The sequence below is a fragment of the Microcebus murinus genome, chromosome 2, assembly GCF_040939455.1.
Source record: "Microcebus murinus isolate Inina chromosome 2, M.murinus_Inina_mat1.0, whole genome shotgun sequence".
In the NCBI taxonomy this organism is placed as follows: Eukaryota; Metazoa; Chordata; class Mammalia; order Primates; family Cheirogaleidae; genus Microcebus; species Microcebus murinus.
In genome coordinates this window covers 21,601,860-21,629,405 of record NC_134105.1, presented here as the reverse complement: position 1 = coordinate 21,629,405, position 27,546 = coordinate 21,601,860, and the positions used below count along the sequence as shown (strand labels likewise).

At 38.0% G+C, this 27,546-nt stretch overlaps 1 protein-coding gene across 15 annotated transcripts in view; it reads left to right on the top strand.

The window, feature by feature from the left end:
* Window positions 1–27,546, top strand: part of PUM1 (pumilio RNA binding family member 1) — a 137,771-nt gene that overhangs the window by 62,778 nt on the left and 47,447 nt on the right. For 9 of the 15 annotated variants that reach the window (XM_075995966.1, XM_012757321.2, XM_012757325.2 and 6 more), the window contains exons 4-8: window positions 2,374–2,482; window positions 3,461–3,639; window positions 13,254–13,420; window positions 15,551–15,821; window positions 27,246–27,339. In XM_075995966.1, coding sequence (XP_075852081.1) covers window positions 2,374–2,482; window positions 3,461–3,639; window positions 13,254–13,420; window positions 15,551–15,821; window positions 27,246–27,339 — 820 coding nt within the window. The remainder of the gene's footprint in view (window positions 1–2,373; window positions 2,483–3,460; window positions 3,640–13,253; window positions 13,421–15,550; window positions 15,822–27,245; window positions 27,340–27,546) is intronic. The other 6 variants (XM_075995969.1, XM_075995967.1, XM_075995968.1 and 3 more) reach the window with 3 other exon arrangements.

Sequence of the window (27,546 nt, the reverse complement as noted above, 5' to 3'; positions counted from 1 at the left end):
AGACTTGTTTGTATTTTGGGTGTGGATTCCTTTGAGACTATATTGCATCTGTTACTACATTGAAGTACAATCTCAGCTTTTTAGCACTTTGCTTCATGTTTGCTGTGTTGTTTCCTTTTGAGAGAATTTAGGCTGGAAACAACCTTGCTTATGTGTTCACCTCCTTTTGCTGGCTTTGCACATTATGACAACTAGCATGCTACTGTGAAAGGTGACAAGATCCCAGAATTGATTTTTGAAGCCTTGAGCTCAAAGGCTTTTAGTAAGCAATTTGACAAATTATGAACAAGAACAAGACTATATTTGCATATGGAGGTGGCTGGTACTTTAAGAATCTGTTCCCTGAGTTTTGAATAAATATTTACAAATTTCTGTGAAGAGGGATGAACATTTAAAAAAAATTAAAGGGCAAGAATGGTTTCGATCACCTTTGCTCTCTTACCACTATCATGTGGAACATAAAATTAATCAACAAGTGCGGTGACCCTTGTGCTGATATTCTTTCTTCTGACACACAAAGGAGTAGTTAATGTGGACTTCTGTTTGCTGTCATTCTCTACAAAATACAGGAGAAAATCTGAATTTTAGTTGGAAAAGGCACAACCAGTGGAGAAGGAAATTCTAGTTGTAATCTTCGGAAAGGGCATTTTCAGGACTAAAAGGAGAAAAAAGTTTAAAAACAGGAATTCTTGACTTGGCCCTAGCATGGTTTACATTAATTTTCAGTATTCTGTTTGTGATTTGACAGCTGTTTTGCTCAGGTGTGATGCCGTTGAATACATTTTTTGAGAACCTACTGTGCTAGGCACTGAATACCAATGTCTCTGATCATCACAGCAATCTGGAAAATATTCCCTTCATCAGTAAAAAGAGAATGAGGCCCAGGGCAGTTTGTAATATTGCACATGAAAACTTCAAAGTTGTCTAGTCCAGCGCTTCTTGACTCTAATGCTGAGCTTTGATCTGGGTGCTCTCCCATTTTACCCTGCTCCCCATTTTCCCCCAAATCCCCTCAAGGTGACAGCCCTTAACTGCTCATCTTCAAGCAATTTAGCCCTCAGTGCAGTTAAAGGCCAAACCAAAATGTGTGTTTTAACATGATCCTGTTTGATTAAAAAATGACAAATTAGGGCCCAAAGAGAAACATGTGCAGGAAACTGCTTTGGTCCTGGTGGTAAGCCATGTCCATTAGATAGTTATGGAGCTACTTAAGGGTAGATTAATATTATGCTGAGAAACCCAGAAATTAGATTTGGGAAGCTGAGATTTATTTTAGTGAGCACAAAGTTTAGTTATTGTTACATTATTACTGGGTTATGGGTTAATTTGGAAAGTTAAACCTTTATTGTCAAGGAGGAGAATAAATGTTTTGTGCTTTGGGTTTTTTATTGTGTTACTTTTAGAAATTCAACTTTCCAGGTGTGCCTTTTTACAAGCTCAAAAGCAGTGGTTAGATGAGATGCTCTGTCCAACTTCTTAGTTTCTTGTCTGAGTAATAGCAGTTGACAAAAGGAAGCGAGAAGGGGACATTTTAGCGAGTAAAGCTGGTGACCAAAACCAAGAAAGATGGGATTTGAGTGGAATTTTACTTTCTAATCCTGGTCACTAGTGCTTTGATCTCATGTAAAACCGCACTGTGTTTTGCTTGAAGGGTACTTGGCATTTCTTCTTTTGAAGCTTGACTAAAGTTCTCATATTGGTTTAGGGACAGGGCCTATGTTTCTGTGAAGCATGGAATGATTTGTGAAGTCACTATAATGGCATTACCAAGTATTGTTAAAATTAATGGAGATTAGAAGATTTTATTTCCCTCCCAATAATCTGGGGAATAGTATTTCTGTCTTTCCAAAATCTTGGAGTAGGTTAATGTTGTAGTTGGGAAGTGTTTTGGTTAATGGAATCTCTGTGTATAAAGGAAGTGAATTTCACCTCTAGCATTCCATAGCTGAGGTTCATAGCTGAGTTCATGCTGCAGCTTGAGTAACTTTGTATGGTAGTTAATACACATACAGGCAGAAGTGTTTTAATAGTTGTGGGTACTTTATAAGTAAGAGTCCACTTAGCAGTTAGATAATTGGACCAATATTAGTTTCCCCCTCTCCTTAAAAATCTCGGCATGGGTTGAGCGAATAATTCTAGATATTTAAACTGAGCCTTTATTGGGTGATTTGATCAGTGTCCCACTTACCTCTCTGTGACTTTTACCAAATATAATGTAGTGCTCTGACCACAGCTGTGTAGTCGGAACACTTTGATTAAAGACCTTCAGGGCACATGAGCATCTTTAGTACTCTTGTCTAAAAGAAAGTGTTGACTGCTGTACTTTCATCCTTTATGAATTCTTTAAAAGCATCTATTATTTTTAATTTGCAGCAGCTCTTGCCAGGTAAAAAGTTTTGGGAAACAGATGAATCCAGCAAAGATGGACCAAAAGGAATATTCCTGGGTGATCAATGGCGAGACAGTGCCTGGGGAACATCAGGTAATCTAGATCTAGCATCTGTACTGTGATTTATGCCTGTCTTAGAGCTCCTTTCCTCAGCAGTTGGCAAGTCATGACTTTTACATCAGTGACATAAGCATGTCAAGCAATGTCCTGTCCTGTAGTATAATTGCCATTAAGGAGCTTATATGATGTAATTTATTAAAATATAATTAACACAAAATCAAATCTTTGACATTTTTTGAAGTGCTAGCCACAGGGGAATGGTCTTATTTGAAATGACCATAATTTGAGCTTAACTTTTTGTTCTGTACTGCTGTCAGCATACTTGGGAATTAGAAAACTCACACCTGCCATTTGAAGTTCATGTTTCTTTATCTCCCCTTTCCCCTGTGTATCGTGTATGGGATAATCTATCTTTAAATGTGATTGGGACCAAATCAAGTCACTGGGCATGGACATTCTTTTGACAGACTACCCCTGAAGAGGGATGGGGAGAACTTGTAGAGGCAGACACACTGACAGCAGAAAGAAGTGACAGATGATAGGGAGGAAGGAGACAAAAACCCCAAAAGCTGATGTGCTGTGTTATAGTACAGTGTAAGAACAGAGCCTCATGATGACTTTGAGTCATCAGAAAAAAACAAATTATATTGTTGTTTTTAAAAAGGGCAGTAAAGTCATATTTTGTTTTAGTAATATTATCAATAAAATATTTTAAAAAGAAGTTCTGCTACTCGAAAGGAGTAAACATTATTATATCCACTTAGCTAGATAAACCAGTTATGTGAACTGCTGTATTTCTCTGCTTTCCTGGATATACATGAGGGGTGTGTTCCGTTTTCTTAGCTTATGTTGAATGTCATACTTAGAGAAAGACACACAATAGGAGGTTTTGGCTCAACTGATCACTGCAGGTTTCCCGATTCCCAGTCATTGGTTTATCCATGAGACATCACTCGTAATTTGTTTGAGCCTCTGGCTGCACTGTATCATGCTTGTGTATCTTTTTTGTAGATCATTCAGTTTCCCAGCCAATCATGGTGCAGAGAAGACCTGGTCAGAGTTTCCATGTGAACAGTGAGGTCAATTCTGTACTGTCCCCACGATCGGAGAGTGGGGGACTAGGCGTTAGCATGGTGGAGTATGTGTTGAGCTCATCCCCGGGCGATTCCTGTCTAAGAAAAGGAGGATTTGTAAGTTGGCTTGAGGAACTTGTTCCTATGTATCTCTCTCTCTATTTTCTCCCCTAAAATAAAACATGCCTGTTTAGTTTCCTTAGCTACTCACAGCACTAATTACAGAGTATTTTAAAACACTTTTATTGTAAATAGAGCTCAGCAAACATAGTAGGAGTATAAACTAAACTTTTTAAAAATTTAGAAATAATGCTTTTTTGGGAACACATTGATAATGTGAGGTAAGAACTGAAATCTACATCAGGGTTCATTGGTCTACAAAAACACGCCATTTTTAGTTTAAAACAAAAAAAGGGAATTTTTTTTAAAAGCTGAATTTGGGGTGTCAATAGGGAATTTCAGATTTGAGTGCAGTGGTTTGCCAATACTCAAGACACTTTAAAATGAATCTGATTTACAGGATTATTCTTGGTTGCTAGCTAGACTTTAATTGTAGAGTCATCTTTGGCCCTTCTTGAATAGTATTGCTTATACCTGTCAGGGAACTAGAAATCCTTTATCTGTATTAAATTTTTTTTTTTTTTTTTTAGTTCATCATCATTGACCTCTCTGATGCTAAATTGTAGTCAAAGCAAGCCTCTGTGTCAACAGTCTCTTCCCTTTTAAGTCTTAAGCAGTCTTTCTCAAGCATCTTTGATAGCCTTCTGAAAACTATTTCTTTATATCATTGATTTTCTAGATCTGAAAGTCTTAAGTCTGAAAGACTTTCATTTGAATCTTTCCATTTTGTATTCTGTGACTGGTTTCCAAATCATAGCTAGAAGGCCATGAGAGGCACTTTGAATCTATCTTCCCTTCTTTTCTCCTGACTCAACTTGTTTTGTATCTTTTTAAAGATCTTTCTCTCTGAAGTCATTGTGGGCAAAATACTACCTGCTAGCAGTCATTTAACAGATATTCCCCCCATCATATTAATAATTCTGCCTCCATAACTGTCTTTCTTTATCTTACAGCATTTGTTGCTCAGTATTTTTATTGTTATACATCTGTTGCCAAGTATCAGAGGCTAGGTCTTGTTTTGCCTATTCTGCTTTAAACTTCTTTAGAGTAACAGTAGTTCATTTTTGGTATAGCTTACTCAAGTGTCAAGTACAGTTCTTGAGTACTCAGCATTAAAGCTGACCTGATTGCTTCTGGGTCTTTTGACCCTGCAAAGACTTAGGTCAGGTTTAGTAGCCTGTGAAACAGATAAGAAATGGCTTCTTTTGTTTGACCCTTCCTAAGGGGCTGCTTGGGAAGAGCAAGATATCTACCCTTTGGATGTGAGGAGTGGGATCATGCCAAATTATCATTTGCCTGTTGTTTCATAGGAAGAATGGAGTTATTTTTCTTTTTTCACCTTATCTCCAGCTCACCTCTTTTTCTGTCTTCCACACTTTTCCTCCTCTTAGGAGCACAGATTACTCATCAGAATTGCTGCCTTCTAAACGTTGCCTGTAACTTGTCATTTATCAGTGGAAAGGAGTTAGTATTATGCTTTAGTAAGTTGCTACTGTGTTGAACTGGAACCTGTGACTTACGCTGTGTGTGACCTGTTTCTGATTCTGGGGCATTAGCCAGGGAGGCACGTGCCTGGTTACTGTGAAGTTTGTGGGAGGCAGAAAAATAATTGGAATTAGGAGAAAGATATAATGGTGGGACTGAATTAATTTTATTTTTGCCTATTGTTTTCCTTTTTTTAAACAATCATTTCATTAGACAATTATTTTTATGACAAAAGGTGCTTCTTTTGGATTCAGTATCTTGTATTTTGTAAAGGTGGGTTCCATGTTTAGTTCTCTTGGGAGACTCATGATTTTTTAGCTCTTTTATAAAAGTGTCGTGACCAGAGTAGATGTTAAGACCTCAGGATAGATAGATGAGGTCAGAAAATTGGACTCTCTTAACAATCAGATAATTTACTCAGCTTCTGAAGTGTATATAAAGATAAATGAACATTCTCTAAATCTGTGTTCCAGCTGCTTTTTGGAATGAAAGTTCTGGCTAATGAAATGTTATCCCATATTTTGACTTGAGTTGCGTCTATAAAGTGACATAGGAGGACTGTCCAGTGACACCAAGTCACATGTTGGCATATACAGGTTTCTGGTGGATAGAGGGCTGAGGATCAGTGAACTGCTTGTCAGCTTTGTAGTTATATCCTGTTAATCTTATACCTAACCTGCCTTTGCTCTGCCTGTTGGTTAGGATGACACCTGACCAAAGCTCTGTTCATGGAAACCTGAATCACTTTGTGGTTGTCATGGTATGCATGCATCTTCTTGAAAAAGGTGAGCGTTTTCTTTTTTCTTTTTAAATCTAGTCTGTTATTCAAAGTATTGAGTTCAGAGAACAAGGAAGATATCTGCTTCTTGTAGATAATTGTTCTAAAATTATTCTGAAAGAGTGGTACTGTACTTTTTGGTTGTCTGTACCAACATTACTTCCACAAAGCCTCATTTTAGTCTCCTGAGACCTGAAAACATCATCTCTCCTGGCATAGCAGTTGTAGACCTGAAAGCAAGTACTAACAGGCCATTCTCATATATTGACAACAGATAATCCAGATTTTAACTTTGCAGGTAAAGATGGTTCAGAGGAAAGTAATCTCTTTCTATAGCGGTTTTCCATTTTTAGTGAGGTTTCTTGGTTACAGCTTGAATGAAGCTCTTTAACTCTTTGTCTAACTTCTCTGCCTTCTTGAGTTCACTTTGTTCGAATGGATTCAATGTGGTAGTTTTGGCTTCTGTGATAAGAATACTTTCAGGCTGGCAGAATCTGACAACTGTATTTTTTTTTCTTAGAACGCACTGTAAATTTTTGATAGTATTCCACAAATGAATCCCAAGCTTTAGGGTAGCAGTTTTCAGAATAATAGGAAAACTCAGAAAATCAGTCAAGTCTTTTATTTTTCTTTTCTTTTTCTATCCTTTATTTTATTTATTCCTAAAATAAGACAGGCACCCCTGCTACTCCCCACCTTCACCCCCATAGTTCATAGTGGTTACAAAATCAGATGTAACTACTGACTGTATTTTTGAGGCCTGTGGGTGAAATTGCCCATCTAAGGGCACTGCTGTTTGGTCTTCTGGAATGCCTGCTGATCATCTTCAAACATGTTGAAATCTGGCTAGTTAGAAAAGTGGATCTTAATTTCTTCCTTGCTGGTTTATGGTACTCAGGGAAATGAGAAGACCACTTCAAACTTTGATTAGGGTGAAAACCACCTTAACCCTATAGGAGAAAGATTTTTAGGAAAATTTGTTCTGTAGAGAGTGACTGCTTTCTGACCTGGAGGATGCATAACATTTCATAGCAATTCATTTGGGCCACAAAATTTGATGACTTGCTTTTCTAGGCTTTACTGTATTTATTTTAGGTAACTGGTGCCACTTCACTTTAATTGATTTTTGTTTAAAAAGTTTTTATAGTGTAATGCAGATAAAAGTCAAGGGTTTAAGTCTCAGCTGGACCTTAATTTCCTCATCTACAAAGTGGGGATAATCAAAACTCAACAAAGTCTAATTTGTGTGGCTGTGTAATAAATATGAAAATTCTTTGTAAACCTTTAAAGTCTTGCCCCTCAAAGTCAGTAGACTAGTAAGGTTAGTGTCACCTAGGAGCTTATTAGAAATACAGAATCTCAGTCCCTATCCCAGACCTACTGAATCAAAATCAGCATTTCTGACAAGACTCCCCCTGGTGATTGGTATATGCGTATTAAAATTTGATAAGCACTGCTATAAGACATAGTTTCCTTGGAAGAGTAAATCATCAGGAGGCTATTAGAAATTTATCTGTAGGTTAGAACTCCTTCAGATTTGGGTTTCCCTTAAGCAGGAAGTCTATATGCTCTGCTTTGTAGTGTCAAACTTATAGAAACTAACTAGATGGCTTAAAAAATCTTAAATAATTCTTACATTTTTTGGGGGGGGGTCTTCATCTCTATAATAAAAACAAACACCATTCTCCATGTTTAAGATATGTTTCTCCCTGCCTTCTGTATCTGGTGGTCACCAAAGCAGAGGGTATCTCTTATATTTCTCTATGCATCAGGAATTGGGCAACAGTTATCCACAAAGTTCCTGGTGTATATCATGTTTTAAAATATACACATCCCTACATTTGTTCATTTTGAAATGGGGATGGATCTTTCAAATGATGGTATGTCATAGTTTAATTGCAGTGTTTCTGTTTTAGTGGCACATAAAATGATGGTGTATCTTACAATTGATGGTATCTCAGATTTGATGAAAAGTAATAGTTGGTGGTAATTGATTGCATACACATATCTCAGAAAAATCAGCTAGACAAAGAATATAATGATTAGAGTCATAACAGTTTCCTGGGGGGGGAGGGGGGACATAAGACGTCTTGCAATTTTTAAGCCTTGGGAGGAAGTGGGAGTGTGAGGGAGGTTGCTGCTGTGAAAAAGGCAATGGGAAAAAAATGTGAAGATTGGAAAAAGTGCTTTTAAGAATTTTTTTAACAAAAGAATTGTGCTTTCATGAATTGCCTTGTTTAATCCTTGAAACAACCCTTTGAGGTAGATATTGTTGTCTATTAATTCATAGATGAGAAAAATGAGATTTAGAGGGGAAATGGGGAGCCTGGATTCAAATTCCATTCTAATTTCAATTCTTAGCTATATTGTTTTCTTAGCTATATATGCTATATTTGCTTTTTTAAATGAGTGGGGTTCTTCATAAAAGGATCATATTTAATGTGTTAAATTTAAAAGAGTATTTCACATGGCTAGTAGTTTAAAACTTTTACTCACATAATTTTTTTTTTTTTTTTGAAACAGAGTCTCGCTCTGTTGCCTGGGCTACAATGCCGTGGCATCAGCCTAATTCACAGCAACCTCAAACTTCTGGGCTCAAGTGGTCCTCCTGCCTCAGCCTCCCGAGTAGCTGGGACTATAGGCACGTAACACCACGCCCAGTTAATTTTTTCTATTTTTAGTAGAGACGGGGTCTTACTCTTGCTCAGGGCTCAGGCTGATCTTGAACTCCCAAGCTCAAATGATCCTCCTCCCAGAGTGCTAGGATTACAGGTGTGAGCCTCCACACCCAGCCTACTCCTATTTTTTTTTTTTTTTGAGACAGAGTCTCGCTTTGTTGCCCGGGCTAGAGTGAGTGCCGTGGCGTCAGCCTAGCTCACAGCAACCTCAAACTCCTGGGCTCGAGTGATCCTTCTGCCTCAGCCTCCCGGGTAGCTGGGATTACAGGCATGCGCCACCATGCCCGGCTAATTTTATATATATATATCAGTTGGCCAATTAATTTCTTTCTATTTATAGTAGAGACGGTGTCTCGCTCAGGCTGGTTTTGAACTCCTGACCTCGAGCAATCCGCCCGCCTCGGCCTCCCAAGAGCTAGGATTACAGGTGTGAGCCACAGCGCCCAGCCTCCTATTTTTTGATAGTTAAAATTTTTCTTATTACCAGCAGAGCTGTAAGTTGCTGCACTTTGAAGGAATTTGACATTTCATTTTCGTGGCATTTTGTGAAAAGCCAATAAGTGTGTGTAGGAGAAACGAATATTTTAGTTAATGATGTTATAGTTTTTGGACTGATTATGTTAAGCAGTTATATAAAATGCTGCTCTTTTAGAAAGAAGGCAGGAAAATTCCGAATCTCATTGAATGTGAATTTTGTCATGTAGAGCTTTGTTCTAAGATGACTGCATGCACCACGAGGAGGAATTAAATTCTAATTTTTCTGACTTCATTCAGAATTATTACATATATTTGGAAGTATTCCTCCCTTTATGTGAGTCTTTAGAGGAAGCTGAGCCATAAGTGCATGTGCTCTGATCTCAATAATGCGGTTCTTCTACCTGAGTCTGTTCCTCTCCCAGTTCTTTGATTGATATCTAGGAATGGAACGTACTCCTTAACCTCTGTGCAGATCTGGGATCTGTCAGCACCCGTCTCGGTCCTACTCTTGAGTTTTCGATTGGGCTTGGCCACTTGCATTTTGAGCATACCACTCAAGCTTGCATTTGGGCTGAGAACTTTGGGTTAACATTGATCTAAAGGAAGCCCATAATAAAAAGATGCTGTTAATTCTTTATTTTTTTATTCATATAGCTGATACGCTTTTTCAATATGATTATTTACTAGATAATATGTGGACAAAAAGCAGAACACCAACCCTGCCTTTCTGATGGCTTACATTGGACTTACTTATATTGATTCTCAATTGTGTGTGCTTATCAGAGCTATTGGAGGAGAAGCTTTTTGTAACATATGCAGAAGCCTCTACAGACCAGTGAAATCAGAATCTCTAGGGCAGGGAGTGGGCCCAGATACCTGAAAATTTGAAAAGATTGTAATGTCCAACCCTAACCATAGAACCACCCTATTGTGAAAATAACAGTGCCCTTGAGAGGGCTACATTAGCTATATATTTTTATTTGAGAGTTAAACCACTTACTTGGGTCATTTTAAAATTTTTAAATCTTGAATACCCTGCATAGTGTTCACATAAAAAATAACCATCCCGGTGAATTTCTTTACTACTAGTATTATATGACATTTATATAAAATGGCTTGTACTTTATAAAACTTTTATACATGCATGATTTCACGGATGTTCATAATTATTGTTTTAAACAAAATTGTCCCTCTTTTATAGATGGGTAAACTAGAAATCAGATTAAATGACCTGTCCAAAGTCCTGTGACCAGTAAGTGTTAGCAGTCGAAATAGAAGGTAGATTCTGTGTAACCTGTGTCGGTACTTTCTTAAAGCTTACATAGCTATGACTACCTTATCTTAAAAATTTTTTAAAATTTAAAAATCGCATAAAACTTAACAGTCCTTTTATTACTTCTCTTCTATTTTCTCTACGGTCTTCACATTTCTAAGAAACCATTTTTATTATCTCCAATCCACTACTGTCTTTTAGAAACAAACTTTTGACAAGATATTTTCCCACTTGTGCTGTTGGTTTTATTCAGAAGTTAAAACTTCTGCCAACCATTTTTTATTGAGGATCAGTATAGATTTATTGAATTTTTAAAAGTAAACTTGCTATGAGAATATGGCCTATGTACAGAAAAATATGTCATAAATGGTCATCTTCATGAATTTCTACAAAATGAAAACACTCAATAGCCATCCAGATGAAGAAGTAGATACCTCCCTTGGGTCCACCCTCCAACAGAAGGAATTGTTCTGCATAAGCATCAATAGCTTATTCAGAGCAGAAAATCAGGCAACAATATTTTGGAGGGATGGACGTACAATATTGGTGAAAATCAGCCTTCTACAGGGAAATATTTGAAAATCTAGCCCTTGGCTAGTATAATTGAGAATGTAATTATTACCAGCCAGGTTTTCAGGCCAGAGCATCCAGCATGGAGGTGGGCTGGGCAGGTTCTCAGGAAGCCCCTGTGAAGGGTCACTGAGGAAAGAATGCAGAGCATTGATCTGACTTAGTGAGTATCTCCTGCCACCAGTGTTCTTGCTTTTTGTTGACTCTTTCTGCTGCTGCTTTATCCTATTTTCTTTCCAACTTTGCCGGTAGACTTTCTGAACTTCTTGTGAGAAGTTGAAGCCAAACTGTTCCTAAGCCAGTGATTTGATTTGTAGATTTGTAGAAGATTGGTTAGGCATGGCAGTGGGATGATCCTTGTTATTCTCATTTGCTGTTGACATTAATGCTTTCTGATTCAGGAGAGTTGTTTCTCATTTAGACCATATTAGCACCTCCTGGACTCTTACTGGATGATAATAAAGGAAACAGGCAGATCTTTCTTATTTTAGCAGTTCAGTTTTGTAGGAATTTTTGCCCTTTTTAGTGTTTTTCATCATATTTATTGAACTTCTGTCAGATGCTATATTTAGTGGTAAGGATATAAAAACAAATATACAGCTTCTGTCAGTTTTACCTTTGTAGTGTGGAGGAAGCTGTTGCCTCTGGATATTTTGAAAGATCATTTTACCTTTAAGAACCCTGTCCTATTCCAGTCTCTACTTTGGGGAATCTCTATGTGGGGCTTAATTGGCTATCATTGAATCCTTTTGAATCAGTAACAGTCCATACTTTAAAGATTCTGCTCTGAAAGGCACATCTCAGTTGCTGCCAAAGCTGTGATTTACTGTCTTGATGCCATATGAAGCTAAATTGTATATCCTTTCTCAGTTTCTTGTCATATGTGTTCCTTTTTTCATAATATTCAAGAAGTCTTTCTTTTTCTGTATCACATTTGAACAGAGAATGACTTTAAAAGTAAAGTGGGCTCTGAACTAGTTGTTGAAAAGGTTAAGAATGTTAGTCAAGGTCCACAGGGTCACTCTTTTCTGGATCAGTAATCTCTAGGAACTACCCTGGGAACATCTGTTGGTTTTGCATCTGTAGTTCTGTCCACATTCAGTCTGTCCACCACTCAGCATCTGCTGCTCTGTACTCCATTATTGATTCCCCTCCCCCTGAAGTTTGTTTTTGGTAACCAGAAATGCTGTGCAGCAACTCTCATCTTTTATTGATTGGATCTTTCCTTGTACCAGGAACTTTATCTTGGTCCATGCACATTTCTCTTTCTTAAACCATATAGTGTCAGTGGTGGAAGAAAGCAGGGCTGCCTCCCTTTAGTTTTACAAAAGCAAAAGTTAAACCCTCTGTTTGGTGTAAGGTTTTGCAAAAGCCCTCTATACCATGTCAAGTCACCATACCAAATATTTTCCTTTTGGAAATCAAGGTACATTTGCTTTATATGTCTAGGGCTTAATTTAGGATGTTGGTAGGAGGAAATAGACTTAGAAGGCAGGGCATAAACATGTCTGGCACCAGATCAATTCTTTTAGGTTCAGTGTTTCAAGCTTTATAATTTGAAGCACTTCAGAGTTAAATTTTGCATCAAATGTTTCAATTTAATATACTGCCACTTACATCTCTTGAATAATCTGCTTTGGGACAGGCAAGTGATAGAAGACAGCATGTAAATACTAATTAGGGTACTTTTGGTGAAAGAATCTCACAGTTAGATATAACTTGTTTTGAGGCATTAAATTAAAGTTAAGGGTCATTGGTGAATTGTTGATACATAAGCTGTGAGGCTTATAGGGTGGAATTGGGAGGTGGTGCAAATTGGTAGGGCATATATTCCAAGATCAAGTATAGCATAATTTGAGTTGGAATGATGTCAGACCACTCTTAGCTCAATAATTGGAAGTTAGGGAGAAATTTACATAGACAATAGGGAAGTGTGAAATTCTTTCTATGGACTTAATACACTCATTCTATGCTATTGGCCACCACACCTGGGGCTTATTAGGAGTCATACTATTATATAGAGTTAGATTTAAGAATAGAGAAGTGGGACTAAGAGGCATGAAGTTGCAGCTGGGCTTTGGGTAGAAAGGAAAAAAAATGGGTGGTGGGACATTGGGTATGGTAAGACTGTCCTAAACTCTGTAACATGAATGTATGTCTGTCTTCCCCATTTGGCAAGACTTCTGCGGTGTTCCTGCCTCTGTGTTGTTCGTTAATTAGATTGTAATGTCTGAAAGGGCAGGACACTATCCTGTTCTAATTAGCTTCTAGTGTAGTCTGGTGTCCACAGCGGTTGCCCACTCTTAATAGTCGATGATGATTAGTGAAGCTGAAGCTATTTTTTAAACAGGGCCCAAGGGATGCAGACAGTGATGAAAACGACAAAGGTGAAAAGAAGAACAAGGGTACGTTTGATGGAGATAAGCTAGGAGATTTGAAGGAGGAGGGTGATGTGATGGACAAGACCAATGGTTTACCAGTGCAGAATGGGATTGATGCAGACGTCAAAGATTTTAGGTTTGTATGTTTTACACTTCTGATTTTTGAATGTGGGCTATGGGTTTTTATTTGTTTTGGTTTAGTTTTATTTTGATTTTAGTCTTATCACTGCCTCCCTACCCCCCTTAAATAATTTGATCTAGGTTAGGCCATGCCACAGCATTGTAAATTAACTGGTAAGGTGGAATTCTCTAAAAGTTGTCAATGCCTGATGTGTTGCCAAAATGCTAGATTTTGCAGAATGATACCAGAAAAGATCATTTCAGTGATTCTCAAATAACAAAATCACCTGGGATAGATGGCTTGGAACTTTTCTTAAGATTCTCCCAAATCGCTATATTAAAGAGTCATGGTTTACTAATGGAAGTGTTATATCCCTCTGCTATGTTAGAGGGAAAAACAGTGGAGAACTTGCATAATATATCATTTGAGTCTCATATGCTTCTTGTAGGTGGGTCAGTTATCATTTTCCTCATTTTGAAGTACCAGAGATGCAGCTTAAATGACTTGTTCTTAATCATATCCCTTCAGTGGATGCCTCTTATCCCATCTCTGGTCATGGTTGATTTGCAGGTTTCATTTCACAATTTAATATATACAATATTAAAATAATGTATATTTGTCTTCCACAGTTGGCAAGTATTCTTTATTTATGTAGGTGACCTTTAGTTACGGTTTATAGTTTAGCCAGGTGTGGTGGCACACGGTCAATAGTCCCAGCTACTTGAGAGGCTGAGATGGGAGGATTGCTTGAGCCCAGGACTTCCAGACCAGCCTGGGCAACATAGCCAGATCCTGTCTCTTAATTAAAAAATCTATAAAAATTCTTGTTCAGTAATATACAGAGAGAATATTTAATTTTGAATAATTTTAATGTCAGTCTAAAGCTTATGTGTGTGTATGTATGTGTACACACCTACCCACACACCTATCCTGCTTATCCTAATATCTACCAAAGACAAAATTAAAATGTATTTGCATCATCATTTGTAGAACAAGTTTTGGTAATGTAATTTTTGTATCTTGCACGTGTAAGGAATTACAATCTTTGAAAGAAATTTGAGGCACAGGGTAATAAATACTACCTAAGGTCTTTTCAGATGAGTTCAGGTGGCCTCTCACCCTAAATCCAGCAGCTTGTAGCTATATTTTGTGGTATTTAACAGAGGGCAGGTGGTGGTCGTGTGGTGTGGTGTGGTGTGTTGTTTGTGTGTGTGTGGATGTGAAGAGAGAGAAGGAATATGACAATACCATTATTATGTACCAACTACAGGATTTTTAGAGATGAAGGGCATTGAATATAGCCACACACTACCCTCCCCTGTGTATAATATAATAATATATTAATCTCATTTTGGATCATATAATCTTGTAATCCTTTTATATAAGGTAATGATATATTCTGGGCTACCTAGAATAGTACTTTTTTATACTTGTGTCCCAGGATAATTGTCAGCATTGCCCTGTTTTGCTCTTAGGAGTGTCCTGGTTTAGATGATAAATTATATCCTGACATTACTTTTAAGTTTTAGAATTGTCTCCCTAGCAGGGGCATACCCTAATAAATTTATTTTGTATAACTTTTAAATGATTTGCTTCTTCTGGTTTCTTAGAAGGGGGGATAGTTTTAGCATTTGCCAGTAATACCAATAATATGTAAAAACAGTGTCATTAGGATCATTCTGAGATATGGAATTTCCCCTGAAAACTGAATTTTTCCATTGGAAAAATTTAAACTATATTTAAAGAGTAGATGTTGCTTTGGGGATATTTTGCAAGGATATTTCAGGTTGCATATTTTGCAACCTGAATTTTGGGATCTCTGTTTTCATGGATGGCATAGACATTGAGTTTTCCAGTTCATCCAGTGTTTATTAACTCTGGACTCGTTGTTAAAGGGATTATCATTAAATAGCAGTTAATGTGAATTTAAGGGGTGGGTTAGGTGGAAAAGCAAGCAATAGAAGAATCATTTTTAGAGGATATAATCCTGTAAGCACCATAAAGGATCTCTGGTTATTTTATAGAAGTCATTTTAAGTACTATTGATAATGAGTTATAGCAAGGACATTGTCCTTAAACTTGGGTTGCTGTAGTGTCCCTCCCCACTCAAAATAAGGTTTAATGCCCTTTACTTTCTCTGTTTAGCCGTACCCCTGGTAATTGCCAGAACTCTGCTAATGAAGTGGATCTTCTGGGTCCAAACCAGAATGGTTCTGAGGGTTTAGCCCAGCTGACCAGCACCAATGGTGCCAAGCCTGTGGAGGATTTCTCCAACATGGAGTCCCAGAGTGTCCCTTTGGACCCTATGGAACATGTGGGCATGGAGCCTCTTCAGTTTGATTATTCAGGCACGCAGGTACCTGTGGACTCAGCAGCAGCAACTGTGGGACTTTTTGACTACAATTCTCAACAACAGGTACTGTGTGTGTCTCTGTCACCCTCTCTACTCTCCCTCCAGCCAGCACTTTGTTCAAGTAACTAAGGAAGGGGGGATGGGGGAAGGGTGGCATTATTTTAGGCTATTCATAGCCAGCCTTTATTTACCTAGTAGTGACTTAGGTTTACAAAGCCTCTATGTCTTTCTCCTCATGAAGCTCATCCCCATGCTGAGGCAAGAGACCACCCTGCTCTGTACTTCCTTTGGCTCTACTCTTTCCCCAACACCTGGGGAATGGTGAGGTTGTGATACCTGTTATAACAGGTACATTACAACCCTCTTGGACGCTAAATTAATTTCTCTGAAGATATATGTGGTTGTGATGCTTGCAGTTTGCTTTGTTTTTAAAATAGTAAACTCTACTGTCTACCGCTGTCAGGACTATAGTGCCAGGTCATCTTATCAGTTATGTCTTTTAATTTAATGATTTTAGATTAAAAATGGTTAGAATGTGATTAGGGGAAAACACACACATGCACATGCACACTTACACACAAACCACTCAGTACTAAATCTGCTGTGAAATTACTTGGCTCTTTATTCATAAGGAAAATTTTGTATGTGTGCCCTCTGTTTTTAAAATCATAGTGTAGGACTAAATCTAGGGCTGTTTGATCCTTCTGTTTAATTTTTTTTTTTAAAGGAAAATCAGCTGTTTGGATTATAAAAAGAGGGCAGGTTGTTTCCTGGTCTTGTTAAGTACTACAAGTTCTCCCTTGTGGCAGAAGCAGTTTGATGGACTATGAATTTCTGTCATTTTCTTAGTTTCAGACTGATTCATAAACAGACTTCTAGGATTGAAAGGTTAGAATCTCATTTTAAAGTGTAGAAATTCTGTATCTATGGAGAAATTTCCTTATGGTCTTTGCAGATTAGTTATACCATGTTGTTCCTTTGGTCATTATTTCACTAGTTGATATTAAATGGCTTTTGATTGATAACCATAAATAGTTTACCAAAAGAAATCCCTTTAGGGAATGATGTGCATATTTACATAAGATTTAATTAACAAATTCTTTTTTCTAGCGAGTAAACTAAAGTGTACATTGTTCTCCCTGTAGTTTCCAGTGTGTATGTCTACCTCCCCGTAGGTATTGTTTTTTTTTTTTTTTTTTTTTTTGAGACAGAGTCTCGCTTTCTTGCCTAGGCTAGAGTGAGTGCCGTGGCGTCAGCCTAGCTCACAGCAACCTCAAACTCCTGGGCTCAAGCCATCCTCCTGCCTCAGCCTCCCAAGTAGCTGGGACTACAGGCACAAGCCACCATGCCCGGCTGATTTTTATATATATATATATTAGTTGGCCAATTAATTTCTTTCTATTTTTATGGTAGAGACGGGGTCTCGCTCAGGCTGGTTTTGAACTCCTGACCTTGAGCAATCCACCCGCCTCGGCCTCCCAGAGTGCTAGGATTACAGGCGTGAGCCACCGCGCCCGGCCAGGAATTGGTTTTTTTGTGCCTTTTCTTTATGGTCATTTTTGGTTCTTAGCTTCTGTTTCCCCAATCTAACCCTGTCCATGTGATTTGAGAAGAGTTTGTTTCAAATCTCTTAAGAACAAAAATCTAGTTTTTTCATTTAATTGTTCATTACTTTATAAATAGAGTTGGGATTCTTTTTTGATTTATTGATCTCTTGTTTCAAAATAATTTTACCAGTGTTCTTGGAGGCTGGACAGTTATTAGAACTTGAACAGAAATGTACTTCTGCATAGTCACAAATAGCTAGCATGATTATATCAAAGCAATCACTTATTCAGAAATATAAAACCAAGGATGCCTTTATCATGTATCTCATTTCAGCAGTTTTTGAAAATAAACATTATTCTGAAAGTTAATTTATTGTTGGGTTAGGGTTTTCCCTACATTATCTTGGTTACTGCAACACAGTTTTACATAGATATATCACTGTTATGTGATAGTTTTTGTTTTATTCCATGGCTTGCTTTTCTGAGTAGAGTGTTTTACACATTCTTGTACTGGGTCCCCTAGTAGCATACCTGGGGACCATTGGCCTAAGACTTGAAGTATCTCAACTTCCCTGAGGCTCATGTATAACAGCTAGTAGTTGTTAAGAAGGAAGATTTTTCTCTGGGAAATTGATGTTTGTTTTTTACATTTTATTCCTCCATCCTTTCGTACCCTTTTGCTTTTTATTTCATTTTATTCCATTTTCCATTTCTAATTTAAATCCATCTCATTCTTGAAGGTTTAACACTTTTGCCTTCTTTTCTTTTTTTTTTAAACTTAATTCCATGACAGGTTAGCCTTCCTTTCTTGATCTCCAAACCAAAAACTTATATCTGTCTCCTTTGAACTTTCTGTTACCATTAAGAAAAGGAGTTATTTTGTTCTGCCTTGTGTTGTGGTTACTTCTCTAATAGCCCTTGCTAGATTGTGAGCTCTTTGAGGGCAGGGACTGGACCGTATTCCCTCTGTGTCCTCTGCATTCATTGCTTTAGCAAACCGAATTTTCAGGGGACATTTCCCTATTCCTATTACAATATCTTAATTTATCCCCTGTATCTAATATATTTCCCAATATTAAAATTTGAAACTATCCTTTCAAGAGGTTTGGAGGCTAGTCTTTGAGGCCTACTATGTTTTCTAATATGTGTATCCTTTAGATCTAGCATACTAGTTTATTCCTCATTTATAAATATACCGTATATACCCAGGAAAGTTACTGGATATTACTGGAAAGTTACAATTATATTACTGTGTAATATCCAATCATATAATATTGCTGTATGATACCCAGGAAGTTACTTCTTGGATCAGAGCTTAACCTTTATAGTGTCACTCTTTTGCCATCTGATCAAAAGTTATGATTCCTTGCATCAGAAAACAATACAGAATTCTTTTGATACCAGATTTTGTAGATAATGTCAGTGGGATCACAGATCTGTGAGCTACATATTATAACCTTCTTTTCACATCTTTTGTCTTCATCTATAGGCAAGCATATTTTTCATGAATAGAGCAAGATTCCCTTTGTGCACCTTCAGTTGCTCTCAATTTAGTCATTGTGACTTGTTTTGCCATCTAAGTAGTGCAAGGAAGTACTCAGTGACAAGTGATGAGACCATTCCTGATGGTCCTAGGAACCCTAGAATAAGGCAGAGTGTACTCTGGTCTCCAGGAAGGAAGGCCTTGTGGCAAAGGTAGTTCTTTAGCTGTGTCTTGAAAGACTTGTTTATACACCAAGAAAATGAAAATTCTGGTGGAGGAAGTAGTAAAACTAAAGGCTTGAAATTGGAAATTAACAGATATATGTGTTCAGTAGATAATGTAGAAACGGCCAATCTGGCTGGTAGTTTAGGTTGAAGAAAAGTGAATAGTGAACAGTTAGTGTTGTGTGCCTTACCAACTTTGCTGTGCTGTCTGCATACAATGACAAGACATTTTAAAAGAGGAGTGACGTAATTATCATGGTTTAGTTTTTTTTTTTATGTGTAGTGTTAGTTTAGTAGCAGTTTTAGACATGCTCTTACCCATATCAATCAGTTGACTATTGTGTTCATCCAGGAACCTTGGGTTCTACATGAAACAGTTGTGGAATATTTGAGGAACCAAGTGCTAAACTGGTGGATTCCAAGTGCTATCAGACCAGGAGAGGGCTCGATGAGGACCAAGGTTGCATTCAACTGATTTTAAAGGACAGGTGGGATATATTTTGTTGCAGGTCAGAGAACAGAGGTATGGAGCTGAGAATGACTATGGTCCTAGGCTGATTAGAGTAAAAGGCGAAGGTAGAAGAGGATAAGGAGGCAGGTGCATTTGATAATAGAGTCCAGGTCTTAGAGGCCAGTGGGGAGCAAGGTGTAAGTTGCAGATAGTACTGATGATTGTGAGGGTTGAACTAGATATCTAGTGTGGCACATACTGTTTTGCACGTTCTGCTCTTTTCTTTTGACTTTCTTAAATAAGCAACTACAAATGGTAGAGTAGCTATATTTGTGACTTTTATGAGGGGAATCTGGTTTGGGAATTGACAAATAATTTCCTCTCTCGTCCTGTTTCCCTTCAATCAGGGCTTTGATTTAGTGTAATAAGCTGGTTTCATAAAACTTAGTATCAGCTTATAGTGAGCTAAATAACCTGGAGCAGCCTGCAAGTAGGGAAAAGGTAATTTTCAATTTAGATCATTGCAAACTTAGTTCATTGTTAATTGTGATACTTTGGGTTTTGGATAGTTCAGTTACTTGTCTGGTTAATGTTAATCATTCTGAATTTAACCCTCCTAAAGTTTATTTATAAGAGCAGGAGTTCTTAACCTTTTTTTGTGCCATGAACTCCTTCAGCAGTTAGGTGAATCCTGTGGACTGCTTCTCAGAGTAATGTTTTAAAATGTATAGTGTAAGGTGGGATTACAAAGGAAACCAATTATGTGAAAGTAGCTGTCAAGACATTTAAAAATAAACTTAATGGTATAGTTGCTTTATCATACAATGCATGAAATATAAGCAGGTGTACCAACTATCATAATGAGCATAAACAAGATTTTGAGATGTCTATAACAATTGTAACATGAAAATATATATGTGTAATTTCTGTTTGTGATAAAGTCACAGGTATATTATTAATGTTAATGTGGTTTGTTGGATACAGTCATAATTGAAGAACGTGCTAAATTTCAGGTAGATGTTAATGAAAATAAAGATGCAATATTATCTACCCAAGTACAAAGATCCTGGGTTAAAAAGCCCTAATTTAGAGTATTTTGTCAGCTTGAAATGCTCTTTGCTGTCTCTGGAGTATTCTCCCTTTTGTCTTTCCCCTCATTGTCTTGTTAATCCTGGAAAACAGTCTTGAACAGTTCATGCATAATATATATGTTCATACCATCTTGTGTCATTTGTTAGCAGTATTTTTTTAATTAAAAATACTTTTTGTAGAGACAGGGTCTTGCTATGTTGCCCAGGTTTGTCTCAAATCCTGGGCTCAAGTTGTCCTTCTGCCTTGGCCTCCCAAAGTGCTGGGATTATATGTGTGACCGTGCTCAGCCATATTCTTTTTATTTTGTTTTTTATTTTTGGGAGACAATCTCACACCATGAGACTGAGAGCGCCGTGGCGTCAGCCTAGCTCATAGCAACTTCCAACTCCCAGGCTCAAGCGATCCTCCTGCCTCAGCCTCCTAAGTAGCTGGGACTACAGGTGCACACCACTCTGCCTGGCTGATTTTTTTATTTTTAGTAGAGACTGGGCCTCCCTCTTGCTCAGAATGGTCTTGAACCTGTGAGCCACCACGCCTTGGCCATATTCATTCTTTTCTCTCTTCTCGCTCCCCTCCCCTCCCCTCCCCTCCCCTCCCCTCCCCTCCCCTCCCCTCCCCTCCCCTCCCCTCCCCTCCCCTCCCCTCCCCTCCCCTCCCCTCTTCTTCTCTTCTTCTCTTCTCCTCTTCTTCTCTTCTTCTCTTCTCTCTTCCCCCCCTCTCCTCTCCTCTCTGTTTGAGAAAGAGTCTCACTTTGTTGCCCAGGCTAGAGTGAGCTCCATGGCGTCAGCCTAGCTCACAGCAACCTCAATCTCCTGGGCTCAAGCTATCCTTCTGCCTCAGCCTCCTGAGTAGCTGGGACTACAGGCATGTGCCACCATGCCTAGCTAATTTTTTCTATATATATTAGTTGGCCAATTAATTTGTTTATATTTATAGTAGAGACGGGGTCTCACTCTTGCTCAGGCTGGTTTTGAACTCCTGACCTCGAGCATTCTGCCCGCCTCGGCCTCCCAGAGTGCTAGCATTTACAGGTGTGAACCACTGCGCCTGGCCATATTCTTTATTTTTTATAAAGAGCTATGCAATTTCCTATTTATATTTCCCTAAATATAGTTTAGAAAATTATTATTGGTTTCATTATATTATAGCTGTGTAGTGGAAACCAAAGCTGTGATTATTATCAGTATAGATAAATTACATTGTTGATGTTCTTTATTTAGAATTCAGTTTACCTAAAAATAGCCTAATGTGGCATGCTTTATAAAATTGTATACTGTTGTACTAAAACTCTCACCTGTTGAGCATGAATTTTAACAAAGAAACAGTGTTCCAAAAATGATAGTTGAAGTACTATATTCATTCCTGCAGTTGTAGTTAGATGGGAGTGGAAATTAGCATACGTTTGCTTTTAAAGTGTGGTAGTGATTAAATGTCATTTTTGTGAGGCCTTACGTGTGCAGAATTTTAATTCAGGTATTTAATGTTCTCAACTTTCTTTTAAATTTACAAATGATTATTCTTTTAGTATTGTGTATAGTTACTGACAAAGAACTGACTTTGGTTAGTAATTTGGTCAGTTGAAGCTTACCTTTATCGTTTTTTGACTTTGCTCAAATGTTATTTCTGGTAAAATTTTTCTCAAAAGATACTAATATAGTTGGTGGAGTAGTTACATTTTGTTTTTCCCTAAGACCTTAGTTAGAAATCATTTATTTTAGAATCAGATTCTTCATCTTCCAAAGAAATGTGAAGATTTTTTTAAATTTAGCATGGTTTATATGTGTCTGTTAAACCAAAAATGATTATAATCATTAGCTAATCATTACAGTTGTTCACATAACCCTGTGAAAATTGGACTTTGATCTGGAAGCTTCAAATAGTACTACCAAGCTTTCACAAATCTAATGTACTGAGAAATGACTCCAAATTCCAAATTCTTAAAATTTTATAATCCCACCATTGATATAATGGTGTTTTGAAGGGATTTTCCTCTGTTAATCCTGACAACAACTCCATGAGGTAGCGCAGCTATTTTATTTTTACACATAAGAAAATTAAGACACAGTGAAGTTTACAGACTTGCTAAAGATCATGTTGTACAAGCTATGAATATATCTATTATTTTGGTTTCTAGCTCCAACTTGTTTCCTTTGGACCTTGTACTAGAAAGAGAGAGCCCTCCTCCCCCCTTTTTTCAGCCAGAGTCTCACACTGTTGCCTGGGCTAGAGTGCCATGGTGTCAGCCTAGCTCAGAGCAACCTGAAACTTCTGGGCTCAAGCGATCCTCCTGCCTCAGACTCCTGAGTAGCTGGGACTACAGGCATGCGCCACCATGCCCGGCTAATTTTTTTAAATATATTTTTAGTTGGCCAATTAATTTCTTTCTATTTTTAGTAGAGATGGGATCTCACTTTTGCTCAGGCTGGTTTTGAACTCCTGAGCCCAAACAGTCCACCCGCCTCGGCCTCTCAGAGTGCTAGGATTACAAGTTTTGATATGTGGAGTTATCTCATCTTCAAATTCAATTATATTTATAGCCTTTTTGGGAAAGCAGTATAATGTAAAAAGTACTCATCATCAACAAAAACAAAATGGTTTTCTTCCTTCCCTGTTATCTTTGTGACCTGCTGATAGCAATTAGTGCTCCTGGTACGGTGAGGTTTTGACTCCTAACACAGACTTAGAAGAATCCTGCCCTCTGCTATTGGTGTGCTTGGGCTGCCTTGCTGGGGGCGTGGGGGGAGGAACTGTAAGGGGTGACTCACAGAAGGGGCTATGTGCGCAAGGGCACTGTTGCCATTTATCAGAAAGAATATTTCATAAAGGGCTGTTGTAAGTGCTTTATGTGTGTTAATTTTAATTCCCATAACAACTTTGTGTTACATATATCTTTATTGTGTTATTACAGAGAGGAGGAAAATGAGGCACAGAGAGATTGTCACTTGTATCAGGTCACAGAGGAAGTCAGTGGTAGCATTAATATTTGAGCCAAAGCAGCCTGGCCTTTTCAGTTTGTGCTCCTACCCCCTGTCTACTATGTATATTTCCTTAAACTGGTGAAAAGTCTGGGCTGGCAGTGTATTTTATTGGGAGGTGAAGAAGGATAGTCATTCACATTTGCTAACTTCATATTTAGGCGTTATTTCTCCAGATTCAGGAAATTGTTCAACAGTGCTTTTATGCCAACAGTTATAACAACAGTAATAATAGTAGTAGCTATCTTTTATAAGATATCAGCTGCATGTCAGTCACTGTGTTGGGTGTTTTTGGCCAAATTCCTTTCTGGAAAAAGAATCTTGTAGGGCAGTGGTCCCCAACCTTATTAGCACCAGGGACCAGTTTTATGGAAGACAATTTTTCTACAGACTGAGGTTGGGGGAGTGGGGTCACATGGATGGGGGGAGGGTGATAAGGAGCTCATGCAGTGACCAGTGGCCCATTACTTGCCATGGACTGGTACTGGGCCTCAGCCCTGGCTTTGTGGACCTCAGGTGTAGGGTTTCTTTTATATGCTTATGTAGTAAATGATATAGAAGGGAGTAAAAAAAAAAAACTCGTTAATTATGCCTTCATTATTTAGTAGAAACCTAGATGTGCCTGAAGTAGCTGATATATTCCCCCCTCATTCAGACTCTTGAACAACTTATGAATTCTACCTGGAGAATTGTGATCGACAGTGGCACGTGCATCATTATACCAACCTTTAAATAATCATCTCCCCCAACTCTTACGGTATTTTGTTTCTCAGTTACGGAGTGTTGACTTATTTTGTGAAAACCATGAAAATGTTAACAGAGCTCAGCACTTTGCCCAGCAGATGGCATTTGTGTGAGTTTTTCAGGATTCTTTGAATCCATCACTTGCCAATTATCCAATTTTGTTTTGAATACTCTGTATTTCCAGTTAATATTGTACCATTTACATAAAGAGAATGTGCCAGAATTGCTGTAATCTGTTCTATAATCAAATCTGCCTGCTGTAGATGCATAATTTACTTTGTTAAATTGTTTACTGCAGACTGTTCTCAAGAAAATACTTTTTTATTCACCATGATCACTAAAATATTAATCAGCTCTCAAACATCAGCTATATGTGGACTCTTATAGGGCTGTGTGCTTTTAGTTAAAAGTAACAGTCCTTACTTTAAAAATGTGGTAACATGATGATAACCACAAGCTAATGTTAGATGGAATGGTTACTTGTATGATATTCACACACACTGTGTATTTAATACATTTACAGATATAGCACACATATTATGAAAGTCAGATGGAATGGCATCAGACTCTTGTTTTTGGTTAAGATATCCTTAAGAGTTATATTCTGAACACACCATCTTTATTTCCCCAGCTCCATATCACAGTGCCAAACTAATAATAGGTGGTCAAAAAATGTTTGTTGAATCGAATATTTTGTTTGCAGCAGGGCAAAGAGGGATAGAAGGAAGGTAGCATAAGCAGTGTCTGAGATGATGTTAAATGCTTCAAAAGGTTTTATGCCAGGATCATTCTAGAGACCCACTGAAGAGACATTAGATATTTAGTGGAACTATGAGTTGTTTTTACAACCTTGGAAATAATTTCAAGTCAACTTTCTACAGTTTTAGTTGTTTTCTGCCTCCTGGCTGCACCTCTTGAGTGGACTGCCTCCTGTTGGTAGGCATATGGTGTGACACTGTTTTTTTTTTTTTTTTTTAAGGAAAAACTTAAATGTTAACAAAAACCACAAGGTTGTAGGTACTAAGTAGTAGTGACTGGAGTGGACATGTATTCTGATATGTTCGTCAGATTCAGTTTCTCTATTTCTTTTTAAGATTTGATATTTTATGAATGCCTATAAAGCAGTACTGTCTTTTCCCTTTTTTACCAGCATCATAACGAAGTTTTTCTTAACCTTTCAAAATATAAAACAAGTAATTTTGAAATCTGTACATAATTACTTTTGACATTAGTACTATAAAAGCAAGGACTAATTTTACTCTGGGGTTTTTTTTTTTTTTAAGTCTCACTCTGTTGCCTGGGCTAGAGTGCCATGGCGTCAGCCTAGCTCACGGCAACCTCAAACTCCTGGGCTTAAGTGATCCTTCTGCCTCAGCCTCCCCAGTAGCTGGGACTACAGGCATGCACCACCATGCCCAGCTAATATTTTCTGTATATTTTGAGTTGTCCAATTAATTTCTTTCTGTTTTTAGTAGAGACGGGGTCTTGCTCTTGCTCAGGCTGGTTTCGAACTCCTGACCTTGAGCGATCCTCCCACCTTGGCCTCCCAGAGAGCTAGGATTACAAGCGTGAGCCACTATGCCCAGCCTACTCTGGTTTTTAGAAAGAGGCATATATATAAAAAGAGAGCTAATAGGTAAAGTCAGCCAATATGTTCTCGGTATTCACTTTTTGTTATTTAAAACTAGCCTCCTGATAACATTTGAGGCATAGAGGTAGCCAGATCACAGGATAAGTCTCTCCACCACCGGGGATAACGTTAAGTCTAGTCATGACAATAATTAAGCTGAGTTGGTGGAATGACAGTATCTCCTAATGTCTGAAACAATCAGGTCTCTTTATGAGGACATCTGTAATTCAAGATCCATGGTATCTGTTATACATCATCCAGTGATGTCAGCTGAGCTATTGAAAAATCCTGTAGAAAGAGCAGGTAGGTTGAAGGTCCTGTCCAGGGAGGTTCCTTCAGTAAGTGCTTTTAGTCTGATTTCAGCAAATACTGAAGTCTTCAGTATGACTCCTTATAAGAAGGCCAATCAAGGCTATCTAAAATCAGGTTACCAGCAGCATCCCCTTTCTTTGTACCAGTACTGTTCATGCTAAAGTATAATCTCCATAAGGGCAGGGATTATGTATTGTTTTATTCACTATTGTATCCCTAGTTCCTTGCACAGTGCCTAGCAAGTATCATTTGTTTCATAATATTTGTCGAATGAATGCGTGAATGATTGACTTTATTAATGTAGAATCTTGAGACATTCTTAGTTTTAAGGCCTTTGAATTTTTTCCCTTTTCTTGGGAACTAAGAAATGTGCCAGCTATGAGCTCACAATCCAAGTTTTGTTAGTAGCAGCTATACTTGTTTTATTTTCTACATACAAAGAATAGGTATTCTAAGAGACTCTGAAAGTTGGGCAGTTGGCTCATATACTCATCAGGATAAGCCACTAGTTGAGTAGAGTATCCAATACTAATTTCCCAGGAGAGGTAGCCTAGAGGATAAAGTGAACACTTTTCATATTCTCCAACATGTGAGTAGGTGAGGATTAATTCAAAATATTTGTGGAATCTTGAAAGACTTGAAGGAAGATTTAACACTGGGAGCAATGTGGCATATCATTTTGTTTGTAGTACATTTGTCTAATTTTTAAGTGTGTCTTGGATCAGGCAGGACCTGTTGATAACTATTAGGGCTTTTGCATATAAATATGTATGCGTGTGGTTCAGGGGACATGTCACTTGTGAAACGTTCAGCCCATGGGAACTTGGTGCACAATTGAGGTAAAGAGAGGGAAAACAGAACTATGAAGCATTGTGATCCCATGGGAATGCAGGAGAGTATGAGAACACTAATTTTTGTTAAAGTATCATGCCTAAACAAGAGTTTATTGAAATTTTTAGTCAGACAGGTTTTAACGTTATTTCAGGAGACAGTTTTCCTAACCACACTATGTCTTTCCTCTTACCTCAGCTGTTCCAAAGACCTAACGCGCTTGCTGTCCAGCAGTTGACAGCTGCCCAGCAGCAGCAGTATGCACTAGCAGCTGCTCACCAGCCGCATATTGGTAAGTCCTTAAACCTGTAGCTCTTCTGTTATAGGTGTGGCCACTGTTTTAGGCTAACTGGATGCTGTGAAACCCAGTAATTTAGACCAGTTATAAAAGTCCAGAAATGCCCTCTGCCTCTTGTCCAGTTGTCTCTAGTTGACATTCTTTATTTTTGACATACCGTCTAGACCTGAGCTCATATAATTTCCTTAGTATTCAGCCATT